Genomic DNA, 15,770 nt, shown 5'->3' on the forward strand with positions numbered 1-15,770 from the left:
GCTGGGTATCTCACATCATAGGTTAAAATAACAGATACAAATAGAAGAAGAAAATTTCCTTAGAAAACATACAACTGCCAAAATTTCAGGTTTACTTGGAACTAAACAAAACAAGTTAACACTTATTGAATGTTTATTCTGAGGTAGGCGAAGTGCTGAGTTTTAACATAGTGACTCATTCAACCCTCATAATTAAATAATTACTTTTACTGTTCTGTTCATCTTATACAAAAGATCATGGAAACTTATAAAGGCTACCCAAAGTTACACAGGTAGTAGGAGGCAGAGCTAGAACTTGGAACCTAACTCTATTCTCCTCCAAAGCTAAACCTTCCAATTATTATGCCTGGAGGGGATCGTGGGTGTAGCATTAACTCTGCCATAAGACACTTGATTAATTCTCATGGCACCCTAATAATTCCCACAAGTCATAATTATTTTCATGACTATTCTGCTATTCAGATATGTGAGTATGTATAGGTTATTTAATATAAAAGTAATCAATTGATTTACCCAGATGAACGTATCACTTCCTGAGTTCTGCCCTTATATAAGATGTAATCTGAAATGAGCAAATAGTTAGAGGAACTTGAACTTTTATTACATATCATAAGGCAGCTGTCCACTTTTCCTTCAGCCTTTTCTCTGACCTGGGATATTTCCCTTGTATCCTTACTATGGAATAACTTCAAAAAAAAAAAAAAATCATAGCTTCAGAGCACATGATACATTAATGCTCCAAAATAAACCAAATCCCTAAAGCACAATTAATTTAGCTTCCCCCTTCCATGAAAAAAAAGGAATCACTGCAACTTAGGTAAAATAATGTATAATTAATCAGGGAATAGGGGTAATCTTCACAAACTCTAACAGATGATGGATGACTCCTGGTCTACATCCTGTCAAATTTACAAACTCCTATTTTAGATTTTTGCAGTGATGAGAACTGTACGTGCCAACTGGTGCTCAGCTGCAGAACCCATTACCAGCCTCCCAAGCAGCAGAGCTCAAATGCTCATGTCCTTCATTTGCCATTTTAGTGCACATCCAGGAATAGTTCTGCCCAGAAGAGGGAGTGTTGACAACCAACAGAGTTTAAAAGTGATAACATATTAGAAAGATCCTTGGACAAGTCACATTATTTCCAAGACTATTTTTTAAGTTAATACACAAAAGTCAGTTATTACAAGATGATTTATGAGTACAATGGCATTCCTAAATGATTTTGTTCCCTGAGTTTTATTTTTATAGGGGGGAGAAAAAAATGAGACCAAAAGGGTATAGAGATTAAGACCATGTCAAAGAGAGGGAAGTACCAACTGGGTGCCACTTACAAATTGTGTAACAAAGTATCAATGACATAGGGTGGTGGTGAAAGCCAGGGGGATAATGCATTTAGCAGGATACTTGGTGAAGTGCCCCATACGCTGAGAGGTCAAAAATGGTACTTATTATTACCCACTATTGAAAAGTGGGGGAGAGAAAGAGAGACAGCCAGGTAGGTGGGTAGGTGTTTTAATTTCAGGCCAGGGTTTACATGGTTGGTGTGTACATCCTCAAGTCCTCTCTCTCCATATTTTAGCCCATTGCAGTAACCTTTTGTGCACAGTGAGAGTAAAAACTGACCTCCAGCCTGTCTGAAAACATCTATCTGCCTTGAGTCATTTCTCATTTGAGGAAAGAATGTGTATTATTACTTAAGTTTCTCTGACCAGGGAGGTAGATGATGGTTTTCATAGCCAAGTATCACTTTTATATATTTACATTATTTCACTTAATCTACACAAGAACTCCAGGGAGGGAACGGACTACAAACATGGGTTCAGAGGTCAAGTGGCTTCACTTGGGCACATCCAGGAACATCTTCTGACGTCTAGCTCAGTGCTCCTTTAGCTGTGTGACTGCCTTACAGACAGCCCAAGCTCTGGAAACCCTTTGCAGTGATTGAGAATGGTGGGGGAGGGAATTGGCTGAGTGGGGGAAATGAGATCTCTCTAGTCCTTCACCTGTTCCTTTCACCTAGAGCTGCTCTGCCCTTAGGTGTGTTTTGAATAAAAATGCTCTGTTTGGTACATTATGTGTATAAAGTGTCCTCTGGGTTAATATTCAGAATATATAAATAACTCAAAAAACTTAACACCAAAAAAATCCCAATTAATTAATTAATTGGCAAATTAATTAAGCAGACACTTCTTAAAAGAAGAAATACAAATGACCAACAAATATTTGCAAAGAATGTTCAGAATCACTAGGACCTAGGGAAATGCAAATCAAAACTAGAGACTTCATCTCACACCAGTCAGATGGTAATCATCAAGAATGCAAACAAGGGGCTAGGGATGTGGCTCAAGCGGTAGCGCGCTTGCCTGGCATGCGTGCGGGCCCGGGTTCGATCCTCAGCACCACATACAAAACAAAGATGTTGTGTCCGCCAATAACTAAAAGATAAATATTAAAATTCTCTCTCTCTCTCTCTCTCTCTCTCTCTCTCTCTCTCTGTCTCTCCCTCCTTCTCTCACTCTAAAAAAAAAATGCAAACAATAGTAAATGCTAAAGAGGATGTGGAGAAAAAAGGGACACTTTTACAATGTTGGCTGAATTGTATATTAGTGCAACCACCATGGAAATCATTATGGAGGTTCCTCAGAAGGCTAGGCATGGAAACTCCATTATGACTCAGCTATACCACTCCTTGCTATTTGCCCTGAAGAATTAAAGTCATTATACTACAGCTATACATACATATCCATGTTTATATTAGCACAATTCAGCAGCCAAAATATGGAACCAGCCTAGGTGTCCATCAACATATGAATAAATAAAGAAAATGGAAAATGTGATATATATATATATATATATATATATATATATATATATATATATATATATATATATATTCATTCCAAAGAGTTTTATTCAGCCACAAAAGATGAAATTATGTCTTTTACAGGAAAATGGATGGAGCTTGAAACCATTATGTTAAGTGAAATAAACAAACTCAGAAGGTCAAGTGTAGTATATTTTCTCTAATATGTGGAAGCTAGAGAGGAAAAAGGAAAAGAAAGGTAGGGGTGATTACATGAAAAACAAAGGATGATCAGTAGAATAGAGAAGGGGACTAGGTGGTGGGAAGTGGTGAGAAAGGGGGAAGTGCTGGGAGGGACATTGGCCAAATTACATTGTTATATTGTGTGCATGTACTAACACGTAACAACAAATCCCACCATTATTACAACTATGATGAGTCAATAAAAAATGTGGAGGGACATTCATTAACTAATTTTAAATGGAAAGAATGCTCTGACTAAAAAATGTGAAATATCACAGTCACATAGCAAAATGTTACATTCTAAACATCATATTGTAGAAATAAGATGGAGCTAAGAAATGGAAAGGACTGGGGATGCATAATAATTTCAAGCATAGACAGTTTTAAATAGTATAAATGTTCCAGAAATAATGGCCCTGGTCACTTTCATCATGAGCAGTGAAGAGTCCTGAATTGTCAACTAATCAACCAAAGTGACCTAATTTCCGTCAGTCCTCAAAGCCTTTACTGAATACATTAGGGAACCAATGGATTAAACCTGATTAGAGAGGATTCTTTAAAACTCTCAGGACTTTTGAGATGATAATTTCTACTGAAGAGCCATAAAATTTAAGCATCTCTAAAATTAACTGGACCATGGACTTTCCTCCAGACCTGACCCAGAACTACTTTCCTCAAGGTAAAAGTTTGGAAAATATTCTAGTAGTTCTCAAAAAGTGGTTTAGGATCACCAGTTCTCTGGAAATTTGCTCCAAATACAGTATCTCAGGCCCCTCCCCAGACTTACTGAATTGAACCACAGGGGCAGGACTCAACCTATTGTGTTTAACAAGCCCTGCAGGTTACTGCGACTCACACTAAAGGCTGAAAAGTACCATTCCAGCCTAAGCCACCACCATATCTTACACTCCTATATGGTCAATGTGTGTCCACCCTTGTTCCTTTAAATGCCATTCTCACCTGGCAGATGATTATAAACCATCAAGTCCCAACTCTGCCTAAAACCCTCCAGTGGCTTTTTATTACAACTAATGAAACTCCCAAATGCCTTTCCACAGAGGACAAGACCTACCTGCCCCTGTCCTTGCCTATCTCTCTACTTGCTTGTATGGATCTCCCACTTGTTTATACTTTCTAGCCTCACTGGACTTTGTATTCATGGAACACTGTCTCAGGGTCCTCTGTGCCCCACTGGGAGGCTCTTCCCCATTCTCCCTCTCCCCCTAGTCTGCCTGGCTCCTTGTAATTCAGGTCTCAGCACCAACGTTCCCCCTCTAGTCACACACCCAGGTCACTCTTTATATGACCCAGATTTATTGTCTTCATAGCAGTTGTTACTACCTGAAATGATTTTATTTGTAAGTCCCAAGAGTGCAGGAAGCACATTTGTGTTAATAATTGTTTGCTAAAGGGATACAATCTATCCAGGAGCTTTAGTTTCTACTTTACCATTTTCACTTGCCAAAGCCACTCAATGTCCTCTCTGTTCCCTCTGCAATAAGCCCTGAGCTGCATGTGGTCCAAGTTTCACAAGGTGACCTGATTTAACATCTCTTCCTAAGCTACATCTCAATAGGCCAAGTTAATAACATCTTATTGGCTAAAAGGCAATATCCATTCCCTCATCAACATTCAGGGAGATGTCAATAACGACTTTTAGAAAAATGTAAATAATAATTCAACAAATTAGGCAACCTAAATTGCTTTTCATGGAATTCAATAGGGCATCTTAAATTTTGATTAGGAAAAACAGCTTTAAAATTTTTTTTAAATTTTAATTTTCTTAAGTTGCCTTGAGTAAAAACATTGTTCAATATGGTCAACCAGGGGCAGGTCCCAAGAACACGGACTTGTCAAGAGACTGACCTGGTTTCCAGCATGCGTGCCAGCATTTGTTATTCTGCTACCTTGATTAAGTACTTAAGACCTCATTATCCCAGTTATCCATAAAACATGCATCACAAAACAAACAAACAAATAAATAAATAAATAAAAGACAGCAAAGTAATTGTGAGAATTAAATGGGATGATGATGTTTCTGAAAGTAATAAACAGCAGCTACAACATTCTTGAGCACTAATTCACAACCAACATTCTGCTAAACCCTTTAAACATGCTAGCTAGCTCTTTAATTCTCATTTTCCAGTAATGATGTTATTCCCATTTTATAGATATTAAGACTTGGGGATTAATCAACTGGCCAGAGTCAGAAAACAGTAAACATCAAAACTAAATTTTCAAATTTAGTTCATCCAACTCAAAAGCCCTGGCCCTTAATTACCACCATTGCCTCTGAAATGCCAGAGGCCGACACACATGGTGAACGTGAAGTTATCTTCTAATAGGGCACTATTAGAAGAGCACTATTGATGTCTGCTACATTCTATTTCATACAACATGTCTTTAGTTTTACCTCTTAATGGGAAAGAATCTCAGAGTCTGAGAGAAGGTAATTAAAATTAGTACAATTGAAAGAAGAACTCACACACCATCTGCATCGTATGTTGCTATTTTCACTGATTCTGGGAAATGCTCTTTATATATTGCATTCCTGGTGGATGAATTGTCTATGCCACATGGTGTGTTATAGCGGGAAGAACATAGCTTTTCTCTGGAGTCAAGAAGTCCAGGGTCCCAGGACTCATCTGTGTCACTGGCTGGCTGTGCAGCCATGTGCCCATTTAGTGACCTTTCTGAGTATGTTTCCTATCTACAGAGAGGGAGAACAAACTAGCCTTTGGCACTGTGTGACACCCACTGTGTGGAACATCACCAGCAGTAAATAGTGGTTAGCTCCATTCTTCCCCCTCACCTTGCTCTGCTCTTTAGGTATTACTGCTGGTTTTTCTTTCTTCTTCTTCTTCTTTTTTTTTTTTTTTTTAACTTCTGGAAGCATGCAGAATGTTCCTATTTTGGATTTAAATAAATTTTCTAGACAACACTTTGAAATAATGAAACATGGACATGTGGATTGCATAGCCAGGTGGTCATCCAGGGAGGGGACAGGTTAATGTAAGTGATGTACCACTGCTGGGAGAAGTCTGAGAACTTTGGAATTGTTCCGAAAGTCAGTTTATGAGTCAGCTGGGCAAAGCAGCTTCACCGCGCTATAGCAAAAAAAATAAAGCAAACATATATAATGATGTTTTTACCACGCTCTGTATTCATTGTGTTGAGTCCAAATGATATTATTTTTGTAGATAAAAATTCCCCCCCAAAAAAAGGAGATTTGATGTAAGAAAATATGTTCAAATTTTAAAGGTTATTAAAAAATATGATCTCCATCCCTGACTTGGCATAAGGGGAACAACATGGACATCTAGGTATAGCCCCAAATGTGATTATTTTGAGAAGACCTTTATTTAGAGCATGCATTCAAGGTAGATTATTTATTTTAAACACTTGTCTTAATATGAAACTTAGCTGTACAAAAATATTGCAACGAATTCAATAAGCCTTACTGGCTATTTCCTATAAGCCAATGCTATATCAGAAGAAATCCTTCAGATTATTTTTCTGAAAACATTTTAGATTGTATACTCCATAAGTAATAGTATTTGGAGTGAGTGTGTGTATCCCAAATTTGTATAATTTACTTACACATTATAAGCATATATTTTAATGATACTCATGTGTAGTGCTGTGGTTTAGATAAGTGCTCCTCAAAGGCCTACATGTTAAAGTTAAGGCTTGGTTGCCAGACAGCCTGTGACAATGTTGAGAGGTGGTGGTGGAACCTCTAGGAGGTGGTGCCCAGTGGGAAAAAGAGGCTATTGGGGACATGCCCTCAAAAGTGATATTGGGGGGCTGGGGATGTGGCTCAAGCGGTAACGTGCTTGCCTGGCATGTGCGGGGTGTTGGGTTCGATCCTTAGCACAACATAAAATTAAATAAAGATGTTGTGTCCACCGAAAACTGAAACATAAATATTAAAAAAAATTCTCTCTCTCTCTCTCTCTTTAAAAAAAAAGTGATATTGGGACCTTCACCCATTTTTTCTTCTCTCTTTGATTCCCAACTGCCACGAGATTAACAGCTTGTTCTACCACATGCTTACTCCCTGCCATGATGCTTCACCACAGGTCAAAGGCAATGAAGCCATGTCACCATGGACTGAAACCCCTGAAACTGAAAACTAAAATAAACCTTTTCTCTTCTTACAACTTGATCATCTCAGGAATTTTTGTCACAGTAATGGAAAAATGGCTAATACACATTGGTATGCTATAGACTGAATCTTTGTGACCTCCCCGAATTTGTATGTTGACATCTTAACTTCCACTGTGCTGATATCGGGAGGATGAGCCTTTGAGAAATAATTGGGTTATGAAGGTAGACACCTCATGAATGAGACAGATGTCCTTGTAAAAAGACAAAAGTCCTTGCTTTTTATTTCTCTTCTCTCCACCATATCAGGTTACAGCAAGAAGATAGCCATTGTGAAGCCAGGAAGCAGGCCCCCACCAGAATCAAATCTGCTGACACCTTGATCTTGGCCTTCCCAGCCTCCAAAACTATGAGAAATAATTGTTTTCTGTTTAAGCCACCCAATCTGTGGGCGATTTGTTATACTAGTTAGAGCTAAGAAAATGCATTTGTGAAGTATGTCCATTATGAAACAGGTAATAAAAATAAATATGAGATACAAATAGGTGTGTGGATATTCATTCTAGTATTTTCTTTCCTTATCCAAGTTGACAGTCTTGTGTATCTAATGCACATGTATTCATCTTACTTTAGAGATGAATGCTTTAGATGAAAATTGTGACAAGGGCCTAAAAGTCCATTTAGAAATGGTTGTTACTTTTCATATCTGTTTAGAAACTTCCATTACCTACACCCAAAACATGGTAATATAGATTCGCCCAAAGAGCAATTGAGGAAGAAGTTTCAATGAAATTGATCACTGTTTGTCTAGACGACAATTCTTAACATAACTGCTAAAAAACACATGTTGAGCTGGCCTGAGACACTCATTATCAATTAGTGTGTTGCTAAAAAGAATAAGATGCTTGTGTAGGTGTGATGTGTTAAGGAACCAAGTTCTATCTAACTTTAAGTACAGTAGTCAAAAGCAGACCAGCTTATTCTCAATCCATTCTGGTTAGATCATGAATCCTAAATTGTCAAGGTCTTAAACAGTAATGGCCTAAAAATTTGTTTCCAGCTGATAGGCCTCTTGCTGCTGCATCAGTCTTGGGAACAGCACTCAAACAGTGAATAACACTATGTTATAAGAAGCTGTTTAGGAAAACAACAGCAGGGGAGAAAGGCAGGGAAGCAAAGAGATCCTCTGTTGCTGACTATGAGTAACCTGAGGGGGTGTTATCTCTCAGGTTCATATTCAAGGTACAGAAACATTCTTTCATTCATCAATCCAAAAACTCTGTCAGACAAAAAAAGAAGGACTGCTTGTTTCAAAATAGAATCCGATAGTAACAGGTACAACAGATTTGTTCAATTTCTTCAAGTTCTCTTAGTAGGGAATAAGACATGGTTTCCAAACGTTTAAAAGTCTATTTTGATTCCTGATTTTTCAAATAATTGTGTAAGAGTAAGAAACTTGGTTTTGTTGTAAAAAGCTAAAAGTCATTATGAAGAACGAAGAGGGCATCCAATTTCTCATTAGCTTCATGAAGTGTGTCAGTTCATGTTAAAGTCCTGTAAGCCACTGGAAATAGATAACTAAGGGAAGATCTGACAGATTGCAATAAAAGCACTTAACAGTACTTTTAAGTGACCTTTGATTTTTGAATAAAATAAGTTCTAACAAGTACAGTAGAGCTAAGAACAAGTACTAGTTAAGAACAAGTACTAGTTAGAGCTAAGAAAATACATTTGTGAAGTATGTTCATTATGAAACAGGTAATAAAAATAAATATGAGATACAAATAGGTGTGTGGATATTCATTCTAGCATTTTCTTTTAACAAGTACAGTAGTTCTTGATTCCTTACCTTGCCGTACTTCTGTGCGTAAGACCCTGTGAGCAGTGAATGAAAAACAATTATGGTTTCATCCAAATCCCAGACAAACACACGCTGAGGGGAAAAAAAAAATCAATATCAAAAAATCACAAAGTTTAAAGGAAACAGAAACCTCTACATAAGTAGAAAACATCTCCCTACATTTTCAGGTATAATCTTGATATTGTTTTACAGAAAATTTTTTATTCCATTATTATTTTTCATTTGAAAACTCTAACTCCTGTAAATCCAGAAAAACATGAGTAATACAAGTGATAATAAGCTTAATATCTGATGATCTAAACTGCATAAATTCATTCAAACTCTTCTACTGGTAGTTAATACCAAAAAAAAAAAAAAAAAAAAAAGACACATTTAGACTTTATAATAAAAGTGTGCTTAACTTCTATATATACCTTAAAGTTTTAGACCTCATGGATTCATGGAATTTTGCAATTTACATATAAAGAATTGGGTTTTAAAAATATTTAAAAGAATCTGTGAGTAACCTCTAAATAGAAAATGCAAAGTGTAGACCGTTGAGTCAGATTAGGTCAATGAATATGTTGTCTAACCTGCGGAGTTTGAAAAGGTTCGAAATTATTTATCACCATTTCAAAATTAAGAGATTTCATCAAGCTTCAGAGTTTTGACTGTAACAGAGAAACTTGAGATTGGGGCCAGGCTGGCTGATACTCCCACACTGCAGAGATGGCAGGTCCCCTGCAACGGACCAATGACAGGTCCCCTAGAACGGACCAATGCTCTCCTCTTCCAGGGTCTGCTGGGCTCCCCAGTCTCATCACTAATATTACCTTCTAGGTTCTTGAAGGCATTTAAATTTGCTGCTATTGTTCAGGCAAAAGAATCACCTTTTATGTGGAGGTATAGTAAATCCGGAAATTAATTTTTTTCTCAATTGAAGCAGGAGTTTGTATAAGAAGTAACATTACGAGTAATAGTAGTTTTTCTTGATGTCTTATAATAAAAAAAAAAAAACCTGCTTAGTATACATGAATCTCAAAAGGGCTCTTAAATGAGAAAATTACATAGTTTAAATTTTCCCAGATATGACAATTTAAACCCATAAGTCAAATAAATGACATTTTCCTATTTTGGGATGATCTTTCTTTTCCAAACAGGTTATTTTATGTTTTAAAATATATTAACCCATATGTATAAGTCTTTCATTACTTTAATCCTACCAAATATAATGTTCTTAGGAAATGGTCCCACAAAATGGCTTTATTTTTAAAACTTTCTGCTTGTTTTTGCCAATTTGAATAGAAAGATGTGATTATCTCAGGCCTTAGAATTTGTAAAGTACTATTACTTTTGAGTTGTTATTGCTTTTCATTTTACTATTATAATGGTCATTCAATATGAAATTTCAGAACTTAGAGTTGTAAAATGCCTGTGACAAAGCAGATCTACTCAGTTCATGATATGTCTTTTTTACTTTAATTCTGAAATTTAATGGAAGAGTAAGCTAGAGAATCCATCAATCACTAAAATAGAGCAACAGACTGCACTCTTGAAGAATCAGCAGGCATACCTCCAGGTCACTGTCGGGAGGTGGGGAAGGGTTGTTTTTCCTGCCTCTGCCTCTGGACTTAGACCCAGAACTCCTGCATGTTCGGTCATCAAGATCTTTGATAGGTGTGGAGGGGCTTTGCACAGTATCAAACTCTCCTGCAAAAACATAACCTGTATCAAGAAGAGCACTTCATATTTAGATCAGGTATGGGCCTCCATTATTAATTATCTTAACAAATTTCTGTATAATAGAAATCTTGTGACAAAAAGAAAAAGAAAAGAATTATTATAATCCCAAACCCAAAAATTCTAATTGAGTCAAAATTTTTACTGGTCATACAGATCTCTTCTGTTTTAATTTATATGATCTATTAAACCCAAATACTTTTTATACATCACATCTTCAACTTTATCTCTGTGCCTTCACCTACATATTTATCTATATTTAGCTCTATTCTCATATTCTTTTTCTTTTTTTAATATTTTTTAGTTGTAGTTGGACACAATACCTTTATTTTATTTATTTATTTATATGTGGTGCTGAGGATTGAACCCAGCGCCTTGCATGTACGAGGCAAGCACTCTATCACTGAGCCACAACCCCAGCCCTCTATCCTCACGTTCTTTTTGGTCACAGTACAGAGGATGCCTTCTAGATCAATCCTATCCAAAGGGGACTCCCTAGCTCCACCTCTTAGGGAATCATGCCTGGTTAATCAAAAACCCTTTTTCATCTTTCCTTCAACCTTCTCTGTGGTCCACTGACAAATTTAGAAGTCCCTTCTCTTGACCTTGCATTTCCATCTTGATACTCTCTGCTATCTTCTCATTTAAATGAAACTTCTTAGAAGAATAATAGTTCATATACCAGCTCCATGAAATAGAAATAAATGCAAGCCACAGATATGACTGCACACATAATTTTATATTTGTTATGATTTAAATATGAGGTATCCCACAAAAGCTCATGAATGATACAATGCAAGAAAGTTTAGAGGTGAAATGATTGTGTTATAAGAGTTTAAACCCAATTAGGGATTGAGTGTCATGATAGGGATTAACTGGATGCTAACTGTAGGCAGGAAGGGTGTGGCTGAAGGAGGTGGGACATCAGAGGCTGTCTTTGTGGAATCTGTATTTGTCCTTGTTGAGCAGAACTCTCTCTTTGCTTCCTGGTGTCCTGTTCTGAGCTACTTTCCTGTGCCACACACTTCTGTACGATGTTCTGTCTCACCTCAAGCCATAAAGAATGGAGTTGGCTAACTATAGACCAAGACCTCTGAAACTATAAGCTGCAAAATAAACAATAAATAATTGTTCTGGTTATGTCTTTTTGTCACAGCAGTGAAAAAGCTGACTAAAAACATTTTCTAGCAGCCGCATTAAAAAAGTAAAAAGATATAAAATTGACTCACATTATTAACTCAGAATATGAAAAATATCATTTCAGCATGAAGTCAATATAAAAAATGATCAATGATATGTCTTCCATTCTCATTTTCATACTAAATCTTTAAAATCTTGTGCATATTTTACACGTATAGTATATCTCAAACTATGGTAAGCCACATTCTAAGTGTTCAATAGCCATGAATGGCCAGTGGCTAAAGTATCAGACAACACAATTATTTCCACTCCATGTATCTGATTTATCAAAAGCTAGCTTCAGTTCACCTAAACCCTAAACACCAGCCCTTCTCTGTCTAGGAGATATGGACTCCCGTCCTGCCATTCCTTATATGCTGGTATTGAAGAGATCCATTTTTTTTAAAAGAGATCCATTTTTTGATCACCATCCTTTTCACTCCATATTTTGGGTGACATTACCCTCTTATGTATTAATGAACCTGTATTGAATCACCTGTGATCAAGTTTATACCTCTATCCAGCCATATCCTAAGGTTCAGACTTCTTATCTAGCTGGTGTCTGTATCTCTCACAAATACCTAAAATTCTGACATATCTAAAGCTAGTGACAATATATCTTAGCAGGTGGAGGGTACCTCATGAACAGTGAAAAATTGTTAGAGGTTCTTAAGATAAACTGAGGCCACCATGAGAAAGGAGCCAGTCTTAATCTATAACTTCAAGAATTTCAATCTCTCTGAATCTGTTTCATTGTACATTAAAGTACCGGTAATAGTAGCTACTTTTTTGCACTACTGAGGGAAAATCAGATTTATGTTTAATTTGATTTAAATCATATGTATAAAATAAAACTTTCTAGGAGAATCAGATTGCAAACTATATTAAGTTTAAATTGCACATTTTTAAACATAAAGATGTTGTGGCTATCATGCTTTATCATTAAATTAAAGTAAAAGAATTCTCAAGGCAGCCAAGCAGAAATTAATCTAAATAAATAAATTTGAACAAACCAGGCATACTTATATACATTATTTTTTTTTCTTTCCTTTTTATCAGTGCTGGGACCAAACCCAGGGCCTTGTGCATTATCCTAGGCAAATGTGCTATCACTGGGCTACATACATACCAGTCACCAGTCCCTTCGGCATTATTATTTTTCTGAGAAACAGCAGTTTTTACATAGCCAATATCTTATTTCTTTTGATTATAACATTTTCTATGGAAATATTGTGCATGTCAGGACAGGATCAAAAAATATGTTTACACAAAAAATATGTTTGCAAATAGTATTTGCTTTTACAATATTGTAAGTTCATGGCATATGTTTCTCTGTTAAAGTTTTTTAGTTGTAGGGTTAAATATAGCCCTATTTTGTAGTAAATTATGTTTCAGCTTGCTTTTGCATGTGTTAAATGAGGCTTCAGTTATTTGAAAACACATCAACTTTTAATAAAATTACTTAAAATATTTTAAATTATTTTTTGAACCTTTCCTAAGGTTACTATATTCTGCAAATTGAATGTTCTCATTTAAGTAAAATGATGATGCAAATTGATATTCTCTTCTTAAGTAAGCTTTTAAAATTTTTTGGATAATAGTCCCTAAAACCTGTCTTGATATTCATTTTAAATCAATTTCTAGGTGTTATATACCATAAGGCAGCTTTGTTCTTCCCACAGTACAAGAGCTGAAAGAATAGAAACTTACAAAATCTCAATTATTGCCATCAGTTATGGGAAGTCAATTGTAGACTGGGTCAATAAAGAAGAAATTTAGCAGGAACAACAGGGCTATTTGAATCTGGGATCCAGTAAATGCCACAGTTGTGAAGGGAAAAGATGTGGTCATAAGAAGTATCTTGGTTTTCATATGCAGAAGAATTTATTCCCATTAATACTTTGCAAGTTACTAGAGGGTCTTAAAATATGCTCTAAGAATATGAAAAAAATGTGGACAGAAATGTTTTGATGGGAATAAAGTACAGCTTTTAAAGCAAACCATGAAAAATAGTTCTAAATTTATTAAACACTTAGAAAGTGTCATGCATTCTTTTTTTAAAAAAGAAATTTTCATTGCTCATTATGTCTTTGAGTTTATCCATATTAGACCTAGAACAACTCTGTTCTTTCATTTATGTGGCTAAAACTTCATGAAATACATATATTAAATTTTATCCCTCCTATTGAGGGACATTTGGGTTAGTGTCAGTGTTAGGTTATTATGAAGAAAGCTGCCATTTGTACTCTTGTACATGCTTTTGTGGATATAAGCACTCATTCTTCTTGAGTATCTATACCTCACAGGGCGATTACTGGGTTAGAGGGTAGGCATATGTGCATCTTTAGTAGACATCAACTTTTTCCAAAGTGAGGGTATTAATTTGCTCTCCTACTAACAACAAGAGTTCCAGTTGCTTCACATCCATGACAATACTTGATATGGTTAGTCTTCTTTATTTTAGTCATTGTGAATGCATGGTAGTATTGCACTGTCATTTTAATTAGCATTTTCTTGATGTGTAATGATGGAGAACATTTTTGCTATGTTTCTTGTCCATTTTATATTTTCTTTTTGATAATTGTTAAAGCTCTTGCCCATTTTAAAAAATGGGTTGTTCTTCCTTTTCTTATTGATTCGTCAGAGCTTTTCACTGTAGTATATGTGTATGCACATGATTTAAACTCACTCCAACAAAGTGAATTAAGTCCTTCATTGTTGTCTTTTAGTGATAGATTGGAGACATGTGAAACTTAACTAACTTACCAAAATTAATTAGCTTGTATTTTACAATTTTAATGTGACTTCAGAACTTCTGCCTTAATCATGAGGCTTTCCCCAAATTGCCATATATTTTCCAGGTTACAAAAAGGTCAAATCTATGCCTGCTTCTACACATCAAGGAATAATCTAACAACTGATCAGAATGCGAGAAAATATTGGAAAGCATACATCTGATAAGCGGTTAGTATTCAAAACATATAAGGAATACAAGGAACTCAAACAACTCAGTAGTAAGAGAACAAATAACCTCATTAAAACATGGGCAAAGGATCTCAGTCGATACGTCTTAAAAAAAAAACCTGCAGATGGGCAACAGGAAGATGAAAAAATGTTCAACAATCATGAGAGAAATTCAAATAAACTACAATGAGATATCTCCTCACACCTGTTGGGATGACTATTATCAAAAAGACTAAAGATAATAAGTGTTGGAGAGGATGTAGAGAAAAGGGAACGCTTGCAACTGTTGAATGTAGATGAAGACCCCCATTATGGAAAAGAGCATGGAAGGTCCTCAAAGAGTTAAACATAGAATTACCAAATGATTCAGCAATCCCATCCCTGGGTATATATCTACAGGAAGTGAAATCACTATGTAAAGGAGATACCTGCATTCCCATGGTCACTGAAGCACTGTTCAGAATAACTAAGATATGCTATCAACCCAAGGTTCCTTCAAAAGGTGAAGGGAAAAAGAAAATGTGGTCCATGTACACAGTGGAGTATTATTCAACCTTAAAAGAGAAAGAAACCTGTTGCTTGCAACAATATGGAGGTTATTATGTTAAGCAAAATAAGTCAGGTGCAGAAAGATAAATATTGCATGACCTCACTCACATGTAGAGTGCAAAAGTTTAGTCTCAGAAATGGAATAGAATGGTGGTTACCATGTGCTGTGAGGCTGGGGCCAGGGATTGGGAAGATGTCAGTTAAAGTATACAAAATTTCAGTTAACTTGGAAGGACAAGTTGAAGAGATGGTATCGTACAACACAGTGACCATGTTGACAATAATGTATATTTTTTGAAAATTGCTAAGATAATGACTTTTCAGTGTTATTACCACAAAAAT

The 15,770-nt window shown here is 36.0% G+C and overlaps 1 protein-coding gene across 4 annotated transcripts in view; it reads right to left on the reverse strand.

Moving 5' to 3' along the window:
• Positions 1 to 15,770, reverse strand: part of Eya4 (EYA transcriptional coactivator and phosphatase 4) — a 65,671-nt gene that overhangs the window by 24,603 nt on the left and 25,298 nt on the right. For all 4 annotated transcript variants that reach the window (XM_027938485.1, XM_027938484.1, XM_027938483.1 and 1 more), the window contains exons 8-9: positions 10,570 to 10,703; positions 9,006 to 9,089 (exon numbers count right to left, since the gene is read on the reverse strand). In XM_027938485.1, coding sequence (XP_027794286.1) covers positions 9,006 to 9,089; positions 10,570 to 10,703 — 218 coding nt within the window. The remainder of the gene's footprint in view (positions 1 to 9,005; positions 9,090 to 10,569; positions 10,704 to 15,770) is intronic.

The sequence above is a fragment of the Marmota flaviventris genome, chromosome 6, assembly GCF_047511675.1.
Source record: "Marmota flaviventris isolate mMarFla1 chromosome 6, mMarFla1.hap1, whole genome shotgun sequence".
NCBI classification, from domain to species: Eukaryota; Metazoa; Chordata; class Mammalia; order Rodentia; family Sciuridae; genus Marmota; species Marmota flaviventris.